We start from the raw sequence: 24,256 nt of genomic DNA on the forward strand, positions 1-24,256 counted from the left end.
GTCCTGGTCACACCGGCCTATTTAAGCTATCCTGTGATAGGATGGCGCGCTCCTACTTAGCTAGACCAGCTAGCCACACGTTAAGCGTCATGTTTGTGGCTTTGTGATCACCATTGTGCTGCGTTAAACTCATTATGGGATCTGCTGCTTCTCCACAGGTGAATGTGCCGCGGACACCCTATTATAGGACACTTGTGAAGCTTCTGAAAATAATCAGGTTGCCGCCTTTCCCTGCTATATAATTGTTGTTCTTGGGGGAAATAAAGAAGACTCGAAAACAAAACCTTTTAAGCCTTTATTTACAAAAGCTCTAAAAACAAATATCCTTTGTTTGCAAACATTTTGTCTTTTATGCATTAAAAAGGATCACGCCGTTACACCATTGTAACTTATCTGGAAAAACAAAATCATGATATTACAAAGTATAAAGGTAAGTAGGTCAGAATGACAGATTTCCTCACACTTTACAGAGGTTATGTGACTAAAAAAATGCTAATCAGCCATTAACCCCCCACAAAATCATAACCCTATGTCTATGCACTTCCGGGATGACTGAGAAGTACTTCTGGATCTATACTGACAATATAAAATTATATGTCAAAAGTAACAGCATCAACAAGAGCTGCAATATTGTTCAAATACCTTAAGGATGGGAGACATTGGATGGAATCACATCATGGTGTATTACATGCACAGCTGGTGCGCTGATAAATGCCCGTCCTCAAGCTAACACTTTCTTTTTTGTTGTCGCAACAAATAATTCGACTTCTGTGGCAAATACAAAAGAAAGTTGCATTTGTCCAGTGTCTAATCCAATGCAGACTTTTGATTTGTTGAGCGATTGTATTTTATTTTTGCATTTTATTTTTTTCTTGCACGAGGCCTTGTTTTTTTCCAACAATTTATTATAGGTATCCAAAAATTGAGCACCAAATAAATATAATATCATAAAAATAAAAAAAGTGACTGAATAAGTAAACATTGAATTAGGAATAAAAAGTTCAGGGTTCAAATTCATTAGAGTGCAAAAAAGCAACAAAAACAATTGAATGGGGCAGCCAGCCACCTAAAGCCCTGTGCTCACCCAGACAGGAGATGTTCTGCATGAGTCAGTGTGTTGAGGTTCAGAACAGGACATGGTCTTAGAGGCACTGTAGACATACATTTTATAGCAGTTAATAATGAAAAAAAATCACAGCCCCTCAAACCAATGTGTGGATTTGCTCTTTAAGGCCCAAAGAGAGGAAGGGGGAAGGTATCAAGACGCATAAAGTAGAAATCTGAAACCAATGCCTGTACATAAGTGCCATCAATTTGTTGGTAAATGTCTCAAGAGGAACGCAGTTGGTGACTTTTTGCAGAGCTACAAACAGCAGCCAATCATAAACTAAACATCTCTCAATACCCAATAATTTATAAATATTTACAATGACAGACGAGGCAAACGTTGGGCTGAATGGTTAGCATAGATGAGATCTACTATAGCTAAGGCAAATGGGAAACACCAATCTGTTTCAAGGCTAAGTATTTCCATATTGGTGCAGCAAGGCAAAACAATGGTTTTGAGTCGATGCCCAAGTAATATGGCCGGAGATAAAACATGTAGTAACTGACTGAGCTTGGCAATAAAAAGTGCTAGCTGTCTCTTCTAGGTAATCATGACGGCGTGCTGGCTTCCTCTTCATAGGCATTCCCTGTGCCGTTTTGTACATAGGATGACCCAGATCCAAGCCCGTACAAATGGCCACAATATTTAGCATCGTCTATATGATCTTCAAAGAACATCTGGCAGAGGGAATAGAATACAGCAGGTTAGAATGAGCCAAAATTCTGGATGCTTTGCCACATGGAAACATCAGTAGGAGAGAGATCATAGACATTTGGTTATACAGCCCCCGCACCTTTAAAGGAACAAGATCACCAAAATAATGAATAATAACTGTCAACATTCCACACCGCACTTAGGGCCTGATTCAGCAAGGATCGCTATTGCGCTTATGTATACAATGGTCCGATGGTTGCGTTCTGCGCATGCATATGCATCACAGTGCGAAGACGCCACTGCAATTGTAGTAACTATACAGACCTATAGCAGAGTGATTGACAGGAAGCGCCGTTTGGGGGGGGAGGGAAGCGGCGAAACGCAGGCGTGCCAGTGCAGGGGCGTGCGTAAATAAGCCACTGTGATGCCATACGCAGCTTTGGCTCTCGCTGCGTGTGATGAGGTTAGCAATTCCTGAGTAAGGTCAGACCTTGTGCAAGTGTGCGTGAGGCTGCGATTGTACTCCATGTTACCGATGGTTTCACAGTCTTGCCAAGTATTACAGATGTGTGTAATGTAAAGTGGGCGTCCTTATGTTAGGCTGCGTATGGCATTGTGATTGCAATCATTAGCATCTCTTCGCAATGATACTGCGAGCGTAATCACTATTGCGATGGTAGTAGCGATCCTTGCTGAATCAGGCCCCAAGTGTGGCTTAGCTACATCTGTATACCTATTTGATTAAATGTGTTTATTGATATATTCTTTCTAGAAGACTTTACATATCATAGTTATAACTGTTACTCTTCCCACATACATTTTCTCTGCAACAAGTTCTCTACTTTATAACACTTAGAATTAGAATGAAGACCACCATGTTTGCTATGGATTCTAGGGGGGCGAGTGATCAGCCGGCAGCTATTTATTTGAGTGGCCTGACTAAACAATTCAATTATTGCTCTGTCTGAGAGTGATAGGCGCCGGCATTTCTGCTCACACTCTCACAAGGGTGCGAGAAACCTGTAGTTAGGGCGTTTTATGCGGCTAAACCCAGTCTAAAAAGGCGTGAAGAGGGCGATAATTAATGAGCACCCAGATTGAATTGCAAAACTAGGAGCTCACTAATTATCACCACCCACTCAACAATTGAAATGGCCCCCTAGGTGTACTCGAGCTGTCTGTGTGTGAGAACAATATGGAGGTGATGAGACTAAAGCACTAGATTAGGATTGCCCACATGAGCAGAACATGATGGCAGTACCACTGGGGTAAATACTGTCTGTAAGCGAGTTATGCAGATAGCATTTGCTTGTAATCACTTCTGTACTGATTATATCATTGCATCCAAGTGTACTAAATTAAATCAATATCTGGTGGTATACTTTGACATATCACCCATAGATATTTATATAGGGAGAAGTCCATTAGTACCCCACTCAAACACTATATGGGTGGAATTGGGCTATATGGGTGGACTTCATTTGAACCAATTTGTATATTCTAATAATAGGGAGTATCAACTCCTGCTGTCATAATTATCCCCATACATTTGGGTTTGGTGAATATCAATACAATTTGGTTAATAATAATGTGGCAGTGTAATAATTAGCCACTAGGTATCTCACTTATACCCCTTTTCCACTGCTGCAATTACCCAGGATTTCGCGGGTCTACCCAGGTAGCAGCTCAGTGGAGAAGGGTCCCTGAAAAATTACCCGTGTCAAGTAGCTACCAGGGTCAGACCCAGGATGGAGCCTGTAATGGTGCAGTGTAAATAGCACGACCCAGGTTAACTGACCTGGGTATTGCCTAAAATTAGCTGATTCGTGGTTGTGGAGCAGTCACCTCCCACTTTTTATGACGTCACAAGTTTAGCAGGGCAGACTCGGGTTCCGTATGAATGGGGTCGGCCTGGGTCTTCTTGGTGGAAAAGGGGTATTAGAGAGAAAAAAGTCCCATAATACCCTACTTCGTATGGGTGGACTTATCAAACTTACCATTTATTATCATAACATGGAGTCTTAACTCCTGCTGTCAGACTTCTCTCCATAAGCTGAAGAATATCAGTACATATCAATTATCATAGATGTGTCAATTTGAACTAATTAGCCACTACATCAGGCATGCCAAACTCAAAATACCAACAGGGCTGAATATTCAAGGTCTTAAGATTGTGTGGGCCGCAAAAAAATAATATTAATAAAAAAACAATGCAGTGCCCCCTTTAGTAGTGCCCCTTATGCAATGCCCCATGAATTTGTGCCCATTATGCAATGCCCCAGTAATGCCCCCAGTAATATCCCTAGTAGTGCCCCTTATGCAGAGCCCCCAGTAATGTTCCTAGTAGTGCCTCCAGTAATGCCCCTTATGCAGAGCCCCCAGTAATGTCCCTAGTAGTGCCCCTTATGCAGAGCCCCCAGTAATGTTCCTAGTAGTGCCCATTATACAGAGCCCCCAGTAATGTCCCTAGTAGTGCCCATTATACAGAGCCCCCCAATAAAGTCCCTAGTAGTGCCCATTATACAGAGCCCCCAGTAATGCCCCTAGTAGTGCCCATTATAGAGCCCCCAGTAATATCCCTAGTAGTACCCCTTATGCAGAGCCCCCAGTAATGCCCCTTATGCAGAGCCTCCACTAATGCAGCGCCCCCAGTTGTGCCCCTAATGCAGCGCCCCCAGTTGTGCCCCTAATGCAGCGCCCCCAGTTATGCCCCTTATGCAGAGCCCCCAATAATGCCCCTAATGCAGAGCCCCTTATGTTGTGCCCCTAGTAATGCCCCTTATGCTGTGCCTCCTCCCAGTATAGAACAGACCCCACTCACCCGTGCAGTACTTACCTTTCTTCACAATGGTCGCTGGGCACCGCTCCAGTCCACGCCGTCTTCACTCCCACTGTCCCGCGTAGATTCTGCCTAGATCCAATTAGATCCAGAACGGCAGACGCAGGCTCCTCTCATCGCAGGAGACGTCATGACGTTACCCGCGCGCTGCATCACTGGCATCTGAAGAGATCAGAGGCTTCTGCTCGCCTCAGAGACCAGCGTTGCCAGCTTTAAATAGAGTAAACACTGCCCAATCTGAGCTTCGATCGTGGCAGGGGTGTGGGCCGCATAATATATATATATATATATATATATATATATATATATATATATATATATATATATATATATATATATATATTATAGGCCCACACTGTCGGGCCTCATAAAATGTTTATTCGGGCCGCATGTGTGACATGCCTGCACTAGTTGTTTCTCCATCTAATGTGAGATTTACCACAGTGTCTAAGTATGAAAATCTGAAGAGGACAATTATGATTAGTGTTCAATGGTCCTTACGCTCCTAAAAATAGTGAATAAAAGTTTCTTTATAGATGAATCATTTTGTTGATCACATATTATTAAGGATTAATCCCCATGTGCACTACCAACAAGCATATTATATTCTGTCATTATACAGAACACATAGTAGTAAGAGTAATATGTTCTCTTATATGAATCACTGGTAGAAACTGTGAATCATGGGTAGAGGGTTATGTAAATTGTTCCTAGGCCTGGTTTTAATAATTTGTTATATTAATAAAGATATAATAAAAGTTATGTTTTAAATTACAAATGTGAATCACACACGACACATTCTTTTCCTTCTGTGCACTATAATATGTCATAGCTGTCCGTGGTAGCACCGTCCTATTAATACTAATCAAAAGAGGACTATATTGATATATAAAGAGGCATTCTTCAGTACATTCTAAGACAAACCTATATCCTCTGCGATTGGTCAAAACAATACTATATAGAGTTGATTACTGAACGAGCGAAGCACTGAAGTCAATGGGTGACCTTTTAAATTGAGCAGTTTGGCAGCACCCTCTAATATGTTATTATATTTGTTGCACTTTTATAATAATGGTGCTTATAAACACCAACCCCGAGAACAGATTTCTTATACTGGACTTTACAAAGTTGTTAGCATAAAGAATCACTGTAATGCAGGCACCTCTGGGCAGCGAGTTTCTCCCAGACCACTAGGGTCTACTAGCTGGAAGAAGGGATGTAGGATGGAGTTTTGTCTAATTATTTTCCTTTATTTACTTATGCAATCAGGATAGAACTGGCCACAGGGGTAAAGGGAAAATCCTGGTGAAGCCCACTTCTTGAGGGACCAACCCGTCCTCTAGGGGCCCCCTATCATATGTACAGTACATGGTATATATAGACAGGGTCACCATCATGTGCTTTATTATTATTATACATATGTTACATTATCCTGCATTCCCAGGACTATGGTGTATTCACTACAGTGTACTGCGGTTATCAATCTGGTACATTATCCTGCCTGCACCATCAGTATTTACTATATATATTTATAACGGGGCTCAGACCACGCACTGTCTAACGATTAGCCACGCCTCTGTGCTAGATGACCACACCCCTTAAGCATGGGTCCTTACTGCTGCATTTCCCCCGGTAGGCTCTTCACGCCCCAGTGTGACACAGGTTGTAATTTATACCTCTCAGTGTTAACCTCATCTATGAACGCAAAAGCCTGTTCCATGAAATGCGTTGGGTCCTAGGTAGCCTTTCATGGTGGGACAGCCATTAAATGTCTAAAGCTTCTATAATCTGCCAAAAATTGTAAACATCTTTTGTCTTTTACAGTAAAACAACATTGCTTCATCTGTGAGGCTTCATTAATCTAGCACTCTCCATATTGTTACACATTTGTCCATTTATAACACGTTAATAACTTACTTCTCTCATCTTGAAGAACGCCATTCCCGTCAGTAAAGAATCAGAGCCTGCTTGATGCGGAGGTCCTATCCGCTCCAACTCCAGCTGGTCAGCAACTTCTTGCAATCCACCCTGACAAGAGATACAAAGATTTGCTTCATAGAAAAAACAGACGCAGACCCCTATTGAAATGCCATCATTTCATTATATACACAGATTGCACGCTGACAATGAGAAGCATCCCGCTTTGAGAAATATACAGTTGTTTTTAAACAACAGCAGGAAGACCAACAAGTAGTCAGCTGTGCGGACTCGCTATACAGCTTACTCAGCCGGGGGTGGATTCTTCTACTGGATCCATTTTACTATCGTGTGACTGCCACCAGCACCAGCCGGGCACAGGGAGCCAAGCAGTAAATGATGGCTATACTGAAAACGAGATTAGTTCCCTGCAGAGTAAGTGAATGGTTGAAGATTTATCATTACAACCAATATATATGCTTCTCATTGTGAGTATATTGATAGAAGTGCACTAGGGACCTCATTCAGACCCGCTCGCAAGCGGGTTGATGGTGAGACCCTGCGCACGCGCAGCGGCCGCAGTGTGCATGCGCTAGCTCCGAAGCGAATGGCAAATTAATTTGCTCCGGGGCTCGCTACAAAAGGGGCATCTGTCGATGATGATCAACAGCTCGCCCTGTTTTGTAGGCGGGGAGGGGGGGGTGGGGCTCTGTTAGAGCAGGAAGCTACCTGGGGCTTGCGACAGACGAGACCCAACCCCAAGGGTCTCGTCGCAAGCCCTGATAGTCACGATGGTCTCAACCATCGCGACCATCACCTGGTCACTCGCTAAAGCTGTGGGTGGTCACCCACAGCTTAGCGAGCGGCCAGGAGGCCAGATTTTAAAGAGGAAATGGCCACCCTCATTCAGAGCGAGCACTCGCATTTTGCGAGCGACTCTGAATGAGGCCCTAGGTTTGTTTGCACTTGGTGTACTGCATCCTCATACAGTCACTAGTAAACCTGGATATTTTACAAGAACAAAAGTACACAGCAACAACTACTGCAACAAACCACAGACAAGTGCTGTAGGTGGAGCACAGACTTCTAAAATTCAAATAACTCAGTGAAAATCTCTGAAACACGTGGCCCATCAGTCTTGTCTAGGAATACTGGTAGACATGGATTCTATTTAAGTAGCAGAAGTGTCATCCAATCAGGTGATGTTATTCATTTTCACACCTGGTTTGGAACTCCTGCCTCACCACCCAGAGAACGTATAGTACTGTTCACCCTTGAATGGTGAAGAATGATGGGAGGACCACAACTAGCAATCTGTAAGTAAGTAAGGGACGGAGATTTATAGTAGTCCCTTTATGGGTCAACTGGGCAGCGCTGGGAAAAAAAATACATCTATACATACCTTTAAATTTTTGCAGCTTTTCATAAGATATTTGACATCATATATTACTGGGAAAAACAGTCGAAGAATTTCAAAGAAGTCCAACTCAACCTCGGGCAAGTTTGAATTAGTCAGTATCTTTATTAGATAGCCAAAGTCATACCCACTGTAATTAAACCAGTAAAATACATTAGTCCATCAAGAGAAATCTCCTTTTTAATCAGAAGATACAACAATAAAAACACATTAGTTTGAGGTAAACATGTTTTTACGCCATTGCTTAACTCTTTAGCAGCCATAGATAACAGAATGGCATTTCTGGCCCCACCACCACTTTCTGCCATGACTTCACCGGGACTGAATTTTCTGCTGTATCCAAATGAATATTCTATAATTTTGTAGACTGAAAAGGCTTTAGTTCGGCAACAAAGTCATATAAATGTGTTACCTATTTATTGTAATTCTTCTTTAAATTACTTTCAGGAACCCCTTATTTTATTTTGTGACTTATAACGTTTACAGTTATACCAAATATATGTACTTTATTAGAGGTTTGGCTTGCATTTTGGGCATCAACAATATACTGTATATGTAAATATTATAATGTACATCTTGAAAAATTTGCTGAATTATAAATAACTAACAATTTATGAGCCTTTAGTAAAACACTTGTGAATTATGGTGTTATTCTATTTTTTTTTTTTTTTTTAAATATCAGCTTGTAACTTAAGTTACCCCTCTCATTCAGTTTACTGAGTCCTTCAAATTTCTTTGCGACTGCTCAAATATAAATGTAAATAAAACATGGTGTAATTTTCGTGCTTAGATCTATAAACAAAAAAATGAATACTAAAATTAAAACTCACCTAAAAAAACGGTGAGAAATGTGCTTCATATAATGAGATTCCAATCAATCTTCACAATGGACAAACTGTTCCCATATTCATGCAGAATTGTGTACAGAAAAGACAAAATTCCGAAATCCTTCCTGAAGAAGTGAGGAGATCCTCATGAAACGCGTTGAAAGGAAAGGAAAGCACTGGATCATAAGGAGAAATTTATTAGACATTGTTTTACTTGTTATCATAGGTGCAGTAATTCTTCATATGAATTTGTATTATTAAACAGTACTATGCTATGGTTATTTGAATAGCTTAGAAGTGGTCATTTATTTGGCACTTTGATGTCTTCCTAGACATTTTGATAGGAGGCTTCTCAATCATAGCTCAGTGCATTTGTTTGTGTCCATTATGAAGATTACTTGGAATCTCGTTGTTATCTGAAGCACATTTCTCACCTTTTGTAGGGAAGTTTAAATCTAGTATTCACATTTACTTTTTATATATAAGCACGTAGAGAGCACAATGTTGTTGTTTTTTTATATTTGAGCACAGTCGCATGGAACTTTGGTAGCTTCAAGATCACATTAAATGAGAGATCACTTCATAAGCCACAAGATGATCTCTTTGAAAAAAAGAAGGAAAATACTAATATACTGTGTGTGTATATATATATATATATATATATATATATATATATATATATATATATATATAGATATATACATACAAGATTCTGCACAAGTGAACAAATGCCAGTTCTCAGAGTGCTATTATGATGCATGTGCATAGTGATATCTCTGATCCTCTATGTATCTAGGTAGGGATTAAATAAACAAAAGGATACCCAATCAGTAATTACTTGTGAGTCAGTGGGAGCTAGTGCTGGCCAAGGTAGGCTATGTGCCAGTGGCCTACTAATTGTTGAGCAGGCTCTAATGTGGATTGTATAGCAGTGGCACATGTATAGTACTTCTGAAAGATCACACATCAATAGTACAGCCAGAATGAAAGTATTATTATAATGTACTACTATGGGCACATACACAAGTCTAGAGAATAGGGTGGATTCTGAGTCGCACACAAGTCAGTGGCTGTAATTGTGGAAAGCTGCGGGAGCCAGATTCACTACTTTATGCTCCTGCGAATTTCCGTTCATCTAAAGTGGAGGATAATGTGTGTGCAGGTGGAAACTTGTGCTTCCCATTGGCTTTACACCGGCTGCTGCAACCATCACTGGTATCGGCAATTGCACATGCCCCATGTCAGGAGAGAGCCGTGCAACGCAGTAGTTCACACAAAAAGCTTATAGCAGTGTTTCTCAAACCGGACCTCATGGAACCCTAATGCTAGGTACACACTGGGATGATGTTGTTACAATTTGGCGATCTGAACAAACTAACGACATATCATGTATATCGTGCAGTGTGAATGCTCGATATGCACGCTCCCACGGTCGCATACGACGTTGTCAGGTCTGATGTGCTGCATATCAAATCTGACGATATCGCATGCGGGCCCATTGATGTTAATGAAGGACGGAACGAATGATCGTTCCGTTGTTCGTTACGTCGTTCTGATGTGTACCCGCTGTACGATATGTCAGGCCGACATATCTTCCCCGGTATGCATCGTCCAGTGCGTACCCACCTTAACAGTGCTTGGTTTCCAGATCATCTAACTGGAGCACGGGTGTGTTAATTGACGCCTACAGGTGCTACTAATTATGCCTGCGGATACCTTGAAAACATGCACTGTTATGTTCCATGAGGTCAGAGTTCAAAGCAGTGTATAGAAATTATACACTGTAAAAGTAATATAATTGTTTATATGTTGTCTAGTCAGATATCTGATTAATGTACAGTTATGTGAAAGTTGGTTATTTCACACCAATCTGCCACATACAGATACACATATTCTTGCAAAAGTATTCCCACCCCGTGGCTTTTTACCTTTTTTGTTACATTGCAACCTGTAATTTATTTTATTTTTTTAATCTGAATTTTATGTGATGGATCTGCACAAAATAGTCTAATTTGGTGAAGTTAAATGTCAAAAATATATATAAAAAAAGAATCTTTATAAATAAAATTCTGAAATTGGCATGTGCATATGTAATCCCTTCCTTTGCTATGAAGGCCCTTAAAAGTTCTGGTGCATCCAATTACCTTCAGAAGTCACATAATTAGTGAAATGAAGTCCACCTGTGTGAAATCTAAGTGTCACATGATCTGTCAGTATAAACACACCTTTTCTGAAAGGCCCCAGAGGCTACAACACCACTAAGCAAGAGGCATCACACCATGAAGACCAAGGAGCTCTCCAAACAAGTCGGGGACAAAGCTGTTGAGAAGTCCAATTCTGGGTTGGGTTATAATAAAATATCCAAATCTTTGATGATCCCCCGGAGCACCATCAAATCTATCATCAAATGGAAAAAACATGGTACCACAACAAACCTGCCAAGAGAGCCACCCCCACCAATACTCATAGACCGGGCATGGAGGGCATTAATCAGAGAGGCAGCACACAGACCAAAGGTAACCCTGAAGGAGCTGCAGAGTTCCACAGCAGAGACTGGTGTATCTGTGCATGAGACCACAATAAGCCGTACACTCCATAGAGCTGGGCTTTATGGAAGAGTGTCCAGAAAAAAGCCATTACTTAGTGATAAAAATAAGAAGACACTATTTGAGTTTGCCAAAAGGCATGTGGGCGACTCCCCAAATGTATGGAGGAAGGTGCTCTGGTCAGATGAGACTAAAATTGTACTTTTCATCCGTCAAGGAAAATGCTATGCCTGGCGCAAACCCAACACATCCCATCACCCCAAGAACACCATCCCCACAGTGAAACATGGTGGTGGCAGCATCATGCTGTGGGAATGTTTTTCAGAAGCAGGGACTGGGAAACTGATACGAGACGAAGGAAAGATGGATGGTGCTAAATACAGGGATATTCTTGAGCAAAACCTGTTTCAGTCTGCCTGTGATTTGAGACTGGGACGTAGGTTCACCTTCCAGCAGGACAATGACCCGAAGCATACTGCTAAAGCAACACTCGAGTGGTTTAAGGAGAAACATTTAAATGTGTTGGAACACCCTAGTCAAAGCCCAGATCTCAATCCAATTGAGAATCTGTGGTCAGACTTGAAGATTGCTGTTCACAAGCGGAAACCATCCAACATAAACGAGTTGGAACAGTTTTGCCTTGAGGAATGGGCAAAAATCCCAGGGGCAAGATGTGGCAAGCTCATAGAGGCTTATCCAAAGCAACTTGCAGCTGTAATTGCCGCAAAAGGTGGCTCGACAAAGTACTGACTTTAGGGGGGTGAATAGTTATGCACGCTGAAGTTTTCTGTTATGTTGTCCTAAATGTTGTTTGATTCACAACATATAAACAAAAACACAACTTCACAGTTGTAGGCATGTTCTGTGAATGAAACGATGCACACCTTCAAACGGTATGCAGTCGGGAAGCAGGCAAACCTAATCCAGACAGCCGGCTTCCTGACTGCTTAATCCCGGCGAGGGATAAATGACAGGCGTCTAAATATAGACGCCTGACATTTTACCGACGCCGGGAGACCGGCGCCCGGTATCCCGATCGAAGGGTTGCCGGGCACGGATAGCCGTGTGGGGGGGGGGGGGGTTTCGGGTCCTGGGGGGACCTTAGGGTTAGGCACCCCCCCGGGAGGTTAGGTTTAGACTAGGGGAAGGGGGGTTTAGGGTTAGGCACCCCGGTGGGGGACTTAGGTTTAGGCACTTAGAGGGTGGATTAGGGTTAGGCACCCCTAAGGGAAGGTTAGGGGAGGGAATTAGGTTAGTCAATACTTACCTTAGGGACGATCAGGATTTTCACCCATGTCGGGCAGCCGCTGTGAGGATTCCAACCGCAGAAATCATACCGATTCCCCTTCAAACAATCCATTTTAATTCCAGGTTGTGAGGCAACAAAACATGAAAAATGCAAAAGGGGGTGAACACTTTTGCAAGGCACTGTAGGTTTTATTAAGGGCATGTGGACAGACAGACCAATTATGTGCAAATGAATACGTCTTTCAGCTTTGTCTGCACAAACCAGGAAATACGATCACTAAACAAACTTCCACCAATTTTTATTTGGATTTTTTTTTTTTGAATGACACACAATTGTGAATTGCTCTATGTAAGCTAGAATGTGTATATTCTATATAACTTTTGTGCACACTGCAGTTCTAATGCAAAGACCAAGTTGCAGGTTTAGTGTTTACTCTCTGTAGCCATGTGCCATAAATGCCCACGTGTAAATCGGAAGGATTACAGATTTTTGGCTTTGTAATCCGTCTGATGATCCCGTTCAGTCAAAGAAGATTAAACTGAAGTAATTTAACAAGACTGGAAGCACATGGAAAAGGGGACAGCAGGGAGAAAACAACCAGCCTCAGAGAGCTAAGAAATAATGCTGAATATTAGGCCGGTCACACAGCACTACATGGAAATCAATGGTAAAAGATACAAAATATGCTCTTCACTTCTCATGTGGGTTAAAGGATTATTACCGGATTTCCATTTGTCGGTTACCTTCTCTTGGACATGGCAGCACAGCTATTCACCTATTCACCATCCCATGGCCTGGGGAAAGTCTGATCAGGGTCAGTAAGAGATTACAGAACACCCCCAGGTACTTCCAATACAGCGCTCTCTGCCGCTGTAACCAGCACATCTCTAGCAGCTGATTAATGGAGCGGCCTGACATGCAAACCTTCCTGAAGCCAAACTGCAATGCCAGGCACACCAATAAGGTGACATTACATGGGGCCTGGTAGGCTTATTATAACATGTGTATGGGGGAGGGGTAAGACACCAAATGTAGCAAACAGGTTTAGTGAATAAAGAGCACCAGAGAGTAATAAAACAAGACCACATTGTGCAATTATATTGTAAGAGTATGAGAGAAATGAGCACTCAAATAAGTTAGGATGTCACCTATGACTTATACACAATGGGGGAAATGAATCAAACCTGTTACACAAAGGAAGGCAATGCAATCCCTGGCACGCATAGTAACTAATTGTCATTTCAAAATGAATACATAGCAGTGAATTAAATGTATTATTGCACTTGTAGAATAAATCATGACAGTTCTGGAAAGTGTCTACAGCCATGGTGAGGTGCATGACAGGGTTCCCAAGCTGTCAGTGGTGCAGAGACTGCAGACAGGGTTCCCAAGCTGTCAGTGGTGCACATACTACAGACAGGGTTCCCAAGCTGTCAGTGGTGCAGAGACTGCAGACAGGGTTCCCAAGCTGTCAGTGGTGCAGAGACTGCAGACAGGGTTCCCAAGCTGTCAGTGGTGCAGAGACTGCAGACAGGGGATCCAAGCTGTCAGTGGTGCAGAGACTGCAGACAGGGTTCCCAAGCTGTCAGTGGTGCACAGACTGCAGACAGGGGATCCAAGCTGTCAGTGGTGCAGAGACTGCAGACAGGGTATCCAAGCTGTCAGTGGTGCAGAGACTGCAGACAGGGTATCCAAGCTGTCAGTGGTGCAGAGACTGCAGACAGGGTATCCAAGCTGTCAGTGGTGCAGAGACTGCAGACAGGGTATCCAAGCTGTCAGTGGTGCAGAGACTGCAGACAGGGTTCCCAAGCTGTCAGTGGTGCAGAGACTGCAGACGAGCCCAATAAGTTATAATATTAGGGCCATGTCTGAATGGAAAATGGTGCAGTACTGAGGTCATGCACAATACCTAGCTGAGCATATCAGTACTTACCTGTGGAAAGAAAGCCACTTTACTCCTTCACAAAGCACCACTCCAGAGGTCATAAACAACTCTGCAAAATATTGAGTTTCAATGCCCTCGTCCTCATGTTTCTTAAACTGGATGCCAGATGAGGTGAGCAGCTCTATGGAGTCCTGCGCATACATGTCTTCCCTGGACAGAAAAGCATGCAATAAACCATGGGGACAAGAAATGCCCCCACCCTTTATAGACTATACCTCCTATGCATTACATGCAGTCACATAACCTGTACTGTACATAGAAACAAAGTGAAAAAGCTACAAAACATATTTACTAAAGTGAGAGTTTTTAGAAGTGGAGATGTTGCCCATAGCAACCAATCAGATTCTAGCTATTATCTTTTTGAAGGTGCTAGATAAATGTTAAGTAGAATCTGACTGGTTGCTATGGGAAACATCTCCACTTCTAAAAACTCTCACTTTTGTAAATACACCCCAAACTGTCAAAATACTAACAGGACTTGCTGTCGTTAACCAGTATATTACGCAGTGCTTTATAAATCATTGACATAAGTCCCTACCCCAGGGGTTTTCAGTCTATATTCTTGTCACACAAACATTAACCTACAAGTATGTTTTTAGACTATGGGAGAACATCTATTTTTTATAACAGAGAAGCAAACTGATCTGCTTTTTGACTAACGTGAAGCAGTATTGTAAGAATAGCAGATAAAAGTATTTATTATAGTCATATAGTATAAAATATCTATACACACACCCATACATATGTACACACATGCACAACATGGGCAAAAGTATATAGATGCCCCTAATATTTAGCATATTTGGCCATTTCAGCCATACCCATTGCTAACAAGTGCATAAACTCATGCAGACAGTCATAGATATAGTTACGATTAGCAGTCAAATGGGTCATACTGAAGAGCTCAGTGACTTCCACCATGTTCCTGACACAGGATGCCACCTTCCAAACAAGTCAGTCCAGAAAATGTCTCCATGCTAGAGCAGCCCCAGGCAGCTGCAAGTGTTGTTATTGTGTAGTGGAAACATCTATGAGTAACAAGAGTTGAGCCACGAAGCAGTAGGCCACACAAACTCACAGAACAGAACTGCCAAGTGCTGAGGCAAATAAAATCATCTGTGGTTATTCTTTGCAACACTCACTACTGAGTTCCAAACTGCACTCACTACTGGAGTTCCAAACTGCACTCACTACTGGAGTTCCAAACTGCACTCACTACTGGAGTTCCAAACTGCACTCACTACTGGAGTTCCAAACTGCACTCACTACTGGAGTTCCAAACTGCACTCACTACTGGAGTTCCAAACTGCACTCACTACTGGAGTTCCAAACTGCACTCACTACTGGAGTTCCAAACTGCACTCACTACTGGAGTTCCAAACTGCACTCACTACTGGAGTTCCAAACTGCACTCACTACTGGAGTTCCAAACTGCACTCACTACTGGAGTTCCAAACTGCACTCACTACTGGAGTTCCAAACTGCACTCACTACTGGAGTTCCAAACTGCACTCACTACTGGAGTTCCAAACTGCACTCACTACTGGAGTTCCAAACTGCACTCACTACTGGAGTTCCAAACTGCACTCACTACTGGAGTTCCAAACTGCACTCACTACTGGAGTTCCAAACTGCACTCACTACTGGAGTTCCAAACTGCACTCACTACTGGAGTTCCAAACTGCACTCACTACTGGAGTTCCAAACTGCACTCACTACTGGAGTTCCAAACTGCACTCACTACTGGAGTTCCAAATTGCACTCACTACTGGAGTTCCAAACTGCACTCACTACTGGAGTTCCAAACTGCACTCACTACTGGAGTTCCAAACTGCACTCACTACTGAGTTCCAAACTGCCTCTGGAAGCAACATCAGCATAAGTTTAATAGATTGTGTTTCCATGGCCCAGCAGCCAATCAGGAGTCTCAGATCACCATGCGTAATGCCAAACATCGTCTGGAGCAGTGTAAAGCACGCCACTGTTGTACTATTGAGCAGTGGTGAAACATCCTCTCTAGTGATCAATCACGCTTTGGTTGACGCCAAACAAAGTTTGCTGGAGGAGGAATAATGGTTTGGGCTGGGCCCTTTAGTTCCAATAAAGGGAAACATTATTCTTAGAGCATACAATGACATTCTAGAGAATTGTCTAATTCCAACTTGGCAAGAAGACCTGTGGTAACGAGATTGGTGAATGCCCTTTCCTGTTTCAGCATGACAATGGTTTGCCTAGTTTGGTGCTGATGACCACGAATGGCCTGCAGAACCCCTTTGGGATGAATTGGAATGCTGACTGCGAGACAGCCTTTTCTAATGCTCTTGTGGCTGAATGGATGCAAAGCCACACAGTTATGCTCCAAAACTAGTGAGGAGCCTTCCCAGAGGAGTGGATTCTGTTATAGCAGCAAAGGGAGGCTAACTCCAGATTTAACGCCTATGATTTTGGAATGAGATATTTAACAAGCACATATGACCATGATGTTAGGGTGTAAACATTTTTGGCTTTGCATGATGATTTCATTTTCTTTTTTAATAACTCCACTACAGCCCTGACTTAAAAGGTTAATCTGCCATCTGGTGTTGACCTATTAACTGTCTATCTAGACACTGTGGATCTTCCATCCCTGTACCCTGCGAACCATAAGGGGCAAAGCCAAAATGGAAGCAACTTCTGCTACTTATTTTTAGGGTTCTTGCAGAACTTGAGGGAGTGAGAATGTTGTGGCGCAAGTGGTATGTGGTAAGGCATGCAATAGTTTTGTTCCTTATTCTATCGCCCTGAAGGAGGAACATACAAAAATGTTTTATCTGTCTGCAACCCACCAGGAATTTTGGAGGCTTCGATATTCCTTGAAAATCTACCCTCTCTTTTTGGAACGGACTGCCAGAACGGTAACTTCTGACACTTGAACTGTTGCCTCAAATTATATTTTTATTTACCAACTGTGACTGATGTCATCTACAGTATTTTCAGTACCATCTTCAAAGGAGAGTCATGAATGCAGCCATAGGGTTCTCCTAGCCACCAATGTGGATGGTATACCTTATAGCTGCATGTATCATAGTATTCATTGAGGCTTGACAGAGGAAGTCATCTCCTTTCCTTAAAATCTCACATATTTTTTAGAAGGTCTTGTCTACTTCCTTTCTTTTGAGTATATTAAATTGTCTGGAGACTGAAGCCATAGCTAACACTGGGTTTAATGGTCATACCTATGGAAACATGCCACTTGGTAAAACATGTATCCATCTTTCTACACATAGCCCCAACTTGGGTTCTCAGTGAAACAACTAATAATCAGTTTGTTCTTACTAAAACCATTTACTGCCTTAGCCAGCAAATGCGAGTTGAATGTAGAAAGTGAATCTTGTATACCCATTATTTTATTAATGTATTTAATTAATAAATATAGTATTTTGGGGTTAAATGTTCAGGGTTCTTCTTCCTTTATTTCCCCTTAATCATCAGATGAGCCTCCACATGACTCAGTAGACCCTTCTGAGGGAATCATCTTGTACATTAGCCAGATCTATGCCTAGCTGCGATCTTGTCCTTTGAATTCTTTCAGTTGTCTACAACTCTTCTCAGCTATAAAAGGCATTTAATATTACAGTAAATTATTTACATTGTTCTGGAGCTCGTACATGATGACCATACAGTCCACACATAATGCTTCTTTGAAATCCTTATCACAAGCATGGTTATGTGCCTTGTTGGTTTTCTTTCCATCTACAGGTACTGTAAGCATAATAAAAATGGAGACAGAAACACAAAAAAAAAAACTGCACCTAACAAGCAAACAGCCTTTAGTAGAGGCTTGCCTGAAACTGGTTTCCATGGGCTGCTTGCGGTCAGACAGTTGTAATACTAAGCAATATAGCAGACCAGAAGCAAGTCCAGCTGCGCCTTTTTGTGCACGGGCTTGTACGTATGACACAGCTGCACAAGTCACGTTCTGCGCCGGAGAATGGGCTTTTTAAAATGAGAAGGTACCTAATTACAGTGTCTACTCTTGGTGTTTTCAGGGGTGGGCAGGGGTCAGCCTTGGCACTCTGACCGGTTTGCAGCTACGAAGCACCATACGTAAACAGCTGCAATGCACTGTGTATTCTGACAACTCTTTATCATAGCCATCATTACCTTGTTCAGCAGTTTGCACTACAGTAGATCTTCTGTGGGATTTAACTAGACAGGCTAACCTTCGCTACCTACGCGCATCAATGAGTCTTGGGCGCCCATGATCCTGTCACCGATTCACTGGTTGTCCTTCATTAAATTACTTTTGGCAGGTACTAACCACTGCATACCAGGAACACCCCACACAAGACCTGCGGTTCTGGAGATGCTCTCACCCAGTCACCTAGTCATCACAATTTCTCCCTTGTCAATGTCGCGCAGAGCATCACACTTGCCCATTTTTACTGCTTTCAGCACATTAACTTCAAAAATTGAGTGTGCACTTACTGCATGATATATCTCACCCCTTGTCAGGTGCCATTAAAGCTCGAAGAATAAAGGGGGTGCCACGCAATGCATTATGTGGTGAACAGAGACTGTTAAATGGCATCAATAACTGTTTTGTGAGTGTGCCTATAAAATATATATATATATACACACACACACATACATACATACATACATATATATATATATACACACACACACACACACACACACACACATATACAAACACACACTGGTGGCCAAGATTGCGGACACGTTTTGAAATTTGAATGTTTTTCAACTTTGAATGCTTCTAAAAACTGTTTCACGTCACGCAGTGCAATGATTCATATAACAAATTAAAGGAAATTTAATGCTGAATTCAACACAATAAACAGAGGTCAAATATTTGCATTACAAGGGAAGTTATGCTACTTTCAGTCAGACAAAGAAGCACAGATGTGTTAGATTCAAGAAGCGGATTGTAGTAACAGCTACTACCAGCCAATCGGAATCGTCATTCTGAGGACCAATCAGCTGTCGTTTATGAGTAGATGCAAGGTCATGTTCAAAGGTGGGAAAGGTCAGTTTGGCTGTTTCATTTTGCAGAATAAAGTTGGTTACTGAAGTGCAATTATGGTTGGATGTTTGTGTGTATTGTTTAGTGCTAACAAAGGTGTAAAAAAATAAATACAACAATCTCGTCCAGGCAAAGTGGTGACTGGTCACCCAGGAAGAGATCCAGGATTGTGGTGTTACGTGAAAATGGTCTTTCGTATGCAGCAATTGCGAGAGAAGTTGGTGGGAATCATCAGGAGTACGAAAGTTTTGTTTACGCTATCAGGAAACACAATCTATACAAAACAAAGAAAGAAAAGTCCGGAAAAAGTGCACAACAGCTGTTGATGATAGGAGAATAAAACAAGTTTGTGTCAGAGACAGATGGATGTCATCTGCAGCCATTAGCAGTGAACTGAGTGCAACTAGTATTTTGTCAATGCAAGAACGGAACGGAGAAGACTAACGGAGGTTGGCCTAAAAGGTAGGATTCCCTGAAAAAAGCCATTGCTGAATAAAAAGCAGCTGCAGAAACAAATACAGTGGGCAAAAGAACACATTGTATGGACAGAAGGTCAATGGAAACAAGTGATATGGAGTGACGAAACTAAGATATCAATATTTGGTAGTGATGGGAGAAAATATGTGAGACGCCGCATCAGGGAAGAGGTACATCCAGATTGCATTCAAGCAACAACAAAGAATCCTACAAGTGTTATGATCTGGGCATGTATGACAGCAGATGCTGTAGGCTGCCTTTATATCATAGATGGCACACTGAACAGCAGAAAGTACATTGACACCATCCTACAACCAAAACTTCTACCTTCTATCAGGGATCTTTTTCAAGATAATGCCCCATTTTTTTTTCCAGCAGGATTCAGCCCCCTGCCACACTGCACGGATATGCAAACAGTGGTTCATGGAGAATGACATACAGGTGCTGGGATGGCCAGGAAACAGCTAGTATATAGGGGATGTGAGCTCCTAAATAAGACAATAATAGAAAAAGAAGAAATACCAGCTCTAGTCTATGTATCTAAATAAAAAGAGGACAGTTGATTAAAAATAAAAAGATATCATTTAATAATCAACAATCAATAAAACTTCATAAATGCATGAAAAATAAAAAAAATAAATAATGAATAATAAAGGAAAATAAAATAAAATCAATATTGGTGTTATACACCTGGGGTGAATTCCTGAATAAGCACTCCCTCCAAAAACATAAGCTTGATTGATGGAAATGTCTTATAAATGTCCCTTAGGCGATAGTATTACCGGTATACATCAGGGAATAGTCTCAGTCCTGGGCAGCATGCAGCCGCCATAATGGTAATTTTCAGGACTGAATGTTTCCACCGGGAGATCGTGATACCGCCAAAGTAAACAGGGATGAATGGATCCAATAGATAAGTAATACCAGCAAAATGGAAGGAGTGAAGTCAGTTCTGAAAGCTCAACGCATTTCGCTGGCTATGGATACGTCCAGCTTCCTCAGGAGCATGTCCATAAGTGATCCAAAGTGGCATTTATATATGCTTCTTAATTAAGGCAACGAGTGGCACATGTATCAATCAGCAATCATATTAATTCTAATACATAAATAAACAATAATCAACTGTCCCCAATTGAATATGTATATAAAAATAGATCTAATCCTACATGTTACATCATATAAACCTAAAAACTTAGTAAAATACCTTAGACGTATATATGCTTACTGCATTGACTGAGCCCCGCGTCACATGACAAATCACGTGACGCGGATGTCCGTTCGGAATATAGAAGCGTATAAAACAAGATTCATACTGAGTTCTCACAACAAACGCTACTCAATGTTCCATTCTAAGTGGACCTTAATAAGTAGAGATTAAGCTTAAGGAGCTCAACTCCATCGGAACATCAAACATTTCGCTTCTAAGTATGAGACTACATATCCCATAAGTCTCTAAGCTGGTCATGTGAGATATGAAAAACAGCTGATTGAGACTAAACAGAAGAAATTCAGGAGACTTGACAGGTTATGATAGTAATTCGGTCAGAACTTATAGATCCAAACCCAAAGAGAAACAAATGTGAAACGATAGAATGTAGCAGGACAAAACTCAAACGGAATTAGATAGACAGTCTAATTTCAGTTAGGAGTAGGAAGTATAGCTCTGAATTTAGCCAGTTTGTTCACCATAATAATAGGTATAGTCCATTGATAACCAGAAAGAAAGATTCTCCTAAATATAAATATTCTAAATATACTCGACAGCAGGTCAAACTTAATACCCATCCTATGGAACTATCAGGAATACATTCCACTAAGGAAAGTCAATCCTGGAACTTTTTTAGGAGCCAGACCAAAACACAACAGAGACAGGATATACCATCTAAATTCATATCATTCGGGCCTCCGAAAAAGGAGAAGAGATTCAAGTCCAGAGGCAGGAGAGGAGGGAAGATTAATAAGGGACAACGTAAAAAGACCGGATTAAATACACGATCAGATGTCATCCCTAAATCCACTCAGAATGAAAAGAACAGTATTTTTAATATTTCTTCTATTCAACTGATTCACAACTATTATTACTTACTTAAAAAAGGTCTTAAATTTTCACCCACCAGTGAACCTAATATATTTGATTTGTATGTGGATCTTAATCGCTATGTTCATACCTTGTGTCGCAAAAGATACTTTGCTAATAAAGAGCTTATTCGATCTAGAGATGCCGCAGTACCAATTACATTAAATGAGACAGATAACCAATCCTTGTCCATGTTGGAGGAATTATGGTTAGAGGGTAATGTTGTTGATGTGGATGAAGACATGAATAAAGAGGTTAAAGTTTTTGATAATACTAGGTTGAGAGACCCATTTAAGAGAAAATCGGAATTTTTCCCGATGAGTGCAAGGAGTAATCATATTGACATGTTCTACAAGATCACATTAGAGGATCTCAAAACCCTTTGTAGCGTAAAACAGGGAAGCTCTAGGTATATTTCAAATCTAACTAGGGAGGAGAAAAGAGCAATAAAAAAAGCTAACCAAAGACACATCGATTATTATTAAAGAGGCCGATAAAGGCAGTGGCCTAGTTATAATGGATCGTCTGTATTATGAAACCGAGGCTCTCAGACAACTACAAGATATCAACTTTTATTCTGTTATCTAGAAGGACCCTACTAGTGATTTTTTACTTGCCTTTAAGAGTTTGTTGGATTCAGCCAAGACTTTAGGAGTTATTTCCAAGGATATTAATAGTTTTTTGTTACCGTCTTTTCCTGTCACTCCGACTTTTTATTTTTTACCTAAAATTCACAAGTCCCTCACCTCACCTCCTGGTCGCCCTATTGTGTCAGGTATTAATTCTCTCATGTCTAATTTGTCATTTTACGTTGATTCTTTTCTTCGACCACGGGTGAGCACCTTAAAATCACATCTGGCTGACACAACACATTTTCTGAATAAAATAAAGGATATTGAGTGGCATGATTCGTATACCTTTCGAACCCTGGATGTAGCTGCATTGTATACACACATTCCACACTTTAAATTGGCTGAAGTCATTAGGGAAAGATTGATGAATGATGGAGATCTCTCTGTAGAACATGAGCACTTTCTTTTGGATCGTATTAATTTTATATTATCACATAATTATTTTTTGTTTCTTAACACTTTCTATTTGCAAGTCACAGGCACGGCCATGGGGACCAGGTTTGCACCTAGCTATGCCAACCTATACATGGTTGCTTTTGAGGAGACCCATGTGTGGGGAGGTGGCTGGGAGGCGAACATGGTCTTCTATGGCCGGTATATAAATGATTTATTTTTCATTTGGAATCGGGACATTACTTCTGCCACTCTTTGTGTTGATTCACTGAACATCAATGTATTTAATTTATCCTTCACGTTTAATAAATATAAGATAGATTTTTTAGACATCTCCTTGGAGATTAAAGAAAATAAGATTTGTAATTCCAACTTCAATAAGTCTGTCAATACCCACTCTTATTTGCATTTTCAGAGTGCTCATTTTGCCCCTTGGAAAGTCAACATTCCCAAGAGTCAATTGATGCGACTTCGTCGCAATTGCAGTAGTTCGGATGTTTTTTTCCAAACAAGCATCAGATATGATCGTAGCGTTCAAAGAACGTGGATATCCCAACTCATTATTAATTAATTCCTATAAGGAAGTTTTGGATGTGGACAGTAATGCTCTTTTAGATAAAAAAAATTTACCAGACAAGAAAGGTTTAACATCAAAGAAAATAGAGAAATAGCTTTTATATGTAAATACACCAACAGTTTCAGGGAAATCAGAAATATAATTTCACGGAACTATCAATTATTGAGGCAGGATAATATCCTGAAGGATATTCTGCCCGACAAACCAGGTGTTATCTTTAGGAAATATAAGACTCTCAAAACCATTTTAGCACCCAGCCATTTTAGGATGCAGAAAAATCATGATCAGAAGGGTTCAGATTGGCTGATTGTAAAACCATCTGGTGTTTTTAGGTGTGGGAAAACACGTTGCACTATGTACACTCATATCCCTAGATGTATGAAAGAGGTTATTTTACCCAAGTGTGATGATACATATAAAATTGTCTCATTAATAAACTGTGACTCTAAATATATTATCTATGTACTATTTTGTCCATGTAAGATATATTATATTGGGAGAACGACATGATCTTTAAAAACTCGGTTAATGGAACACCGTAGAAACATTATTAATGAAAATTCCCTTCATAG

At 41.1% G+C, this 24,256-nt stretch overlaps 1 protein-coding gene across 4 annotated transcripts in view; it reads right to left on the minus strand.

The window, feature by feature from the left end:
* Nucleotides 1-286: 286 nt before the first annotated feature.
* Nucleotides 287-24,256, minus strand: part of CNOT7 (CCR4-NOT transcription complex subunit 7) — a 52,336-nt gene continuing 28,366 nt past the window's right edge. For 3 of the 4 annotated variants that reach the window (XM_088478748.1, XM_088478751.1, XM_088478750.1), the window contains 4 exons: nt 14,491-14,652; nt 7,921-8,065; nt 6,519-6,629; nt 287-1,785 (listed from right to left, as the gene is read on the minus strand). In XM_088478748.1, coding sequence (XP_088334874.1) covers nt 1,657-1,785; nt 6,519-6,629; nt 7,921-8,065; nt 14,491-14,652 — 547 coding nt within the window. In that variant the 3' untranslated portion in view covers nt 287-1,656. The remainder of the gene's footprint in view (nt 1,786-6,518; nt 6,630-7,920; nt 8,066-14,490; nt 14,653-24,256) is intronic. The other variant, XM_088478749.1, reaches the window with a different exon arrangement.

The sequence above is a fragment of the Taudactylus pleione genome, unplaced genomic scaffold (assembly GCF_031769625.1).
Source record: "Taudactylus pleione unplaced genomic scaffold, aTauple2 ptg000218l, whole genome shotgun sequence".
Taxonomy (NCBI): Eukaryota; Metazoa; Chordata; class Amphibia; order Anura; family Myobatrachidae; genus Taudactylus; species Taudactylus pleione.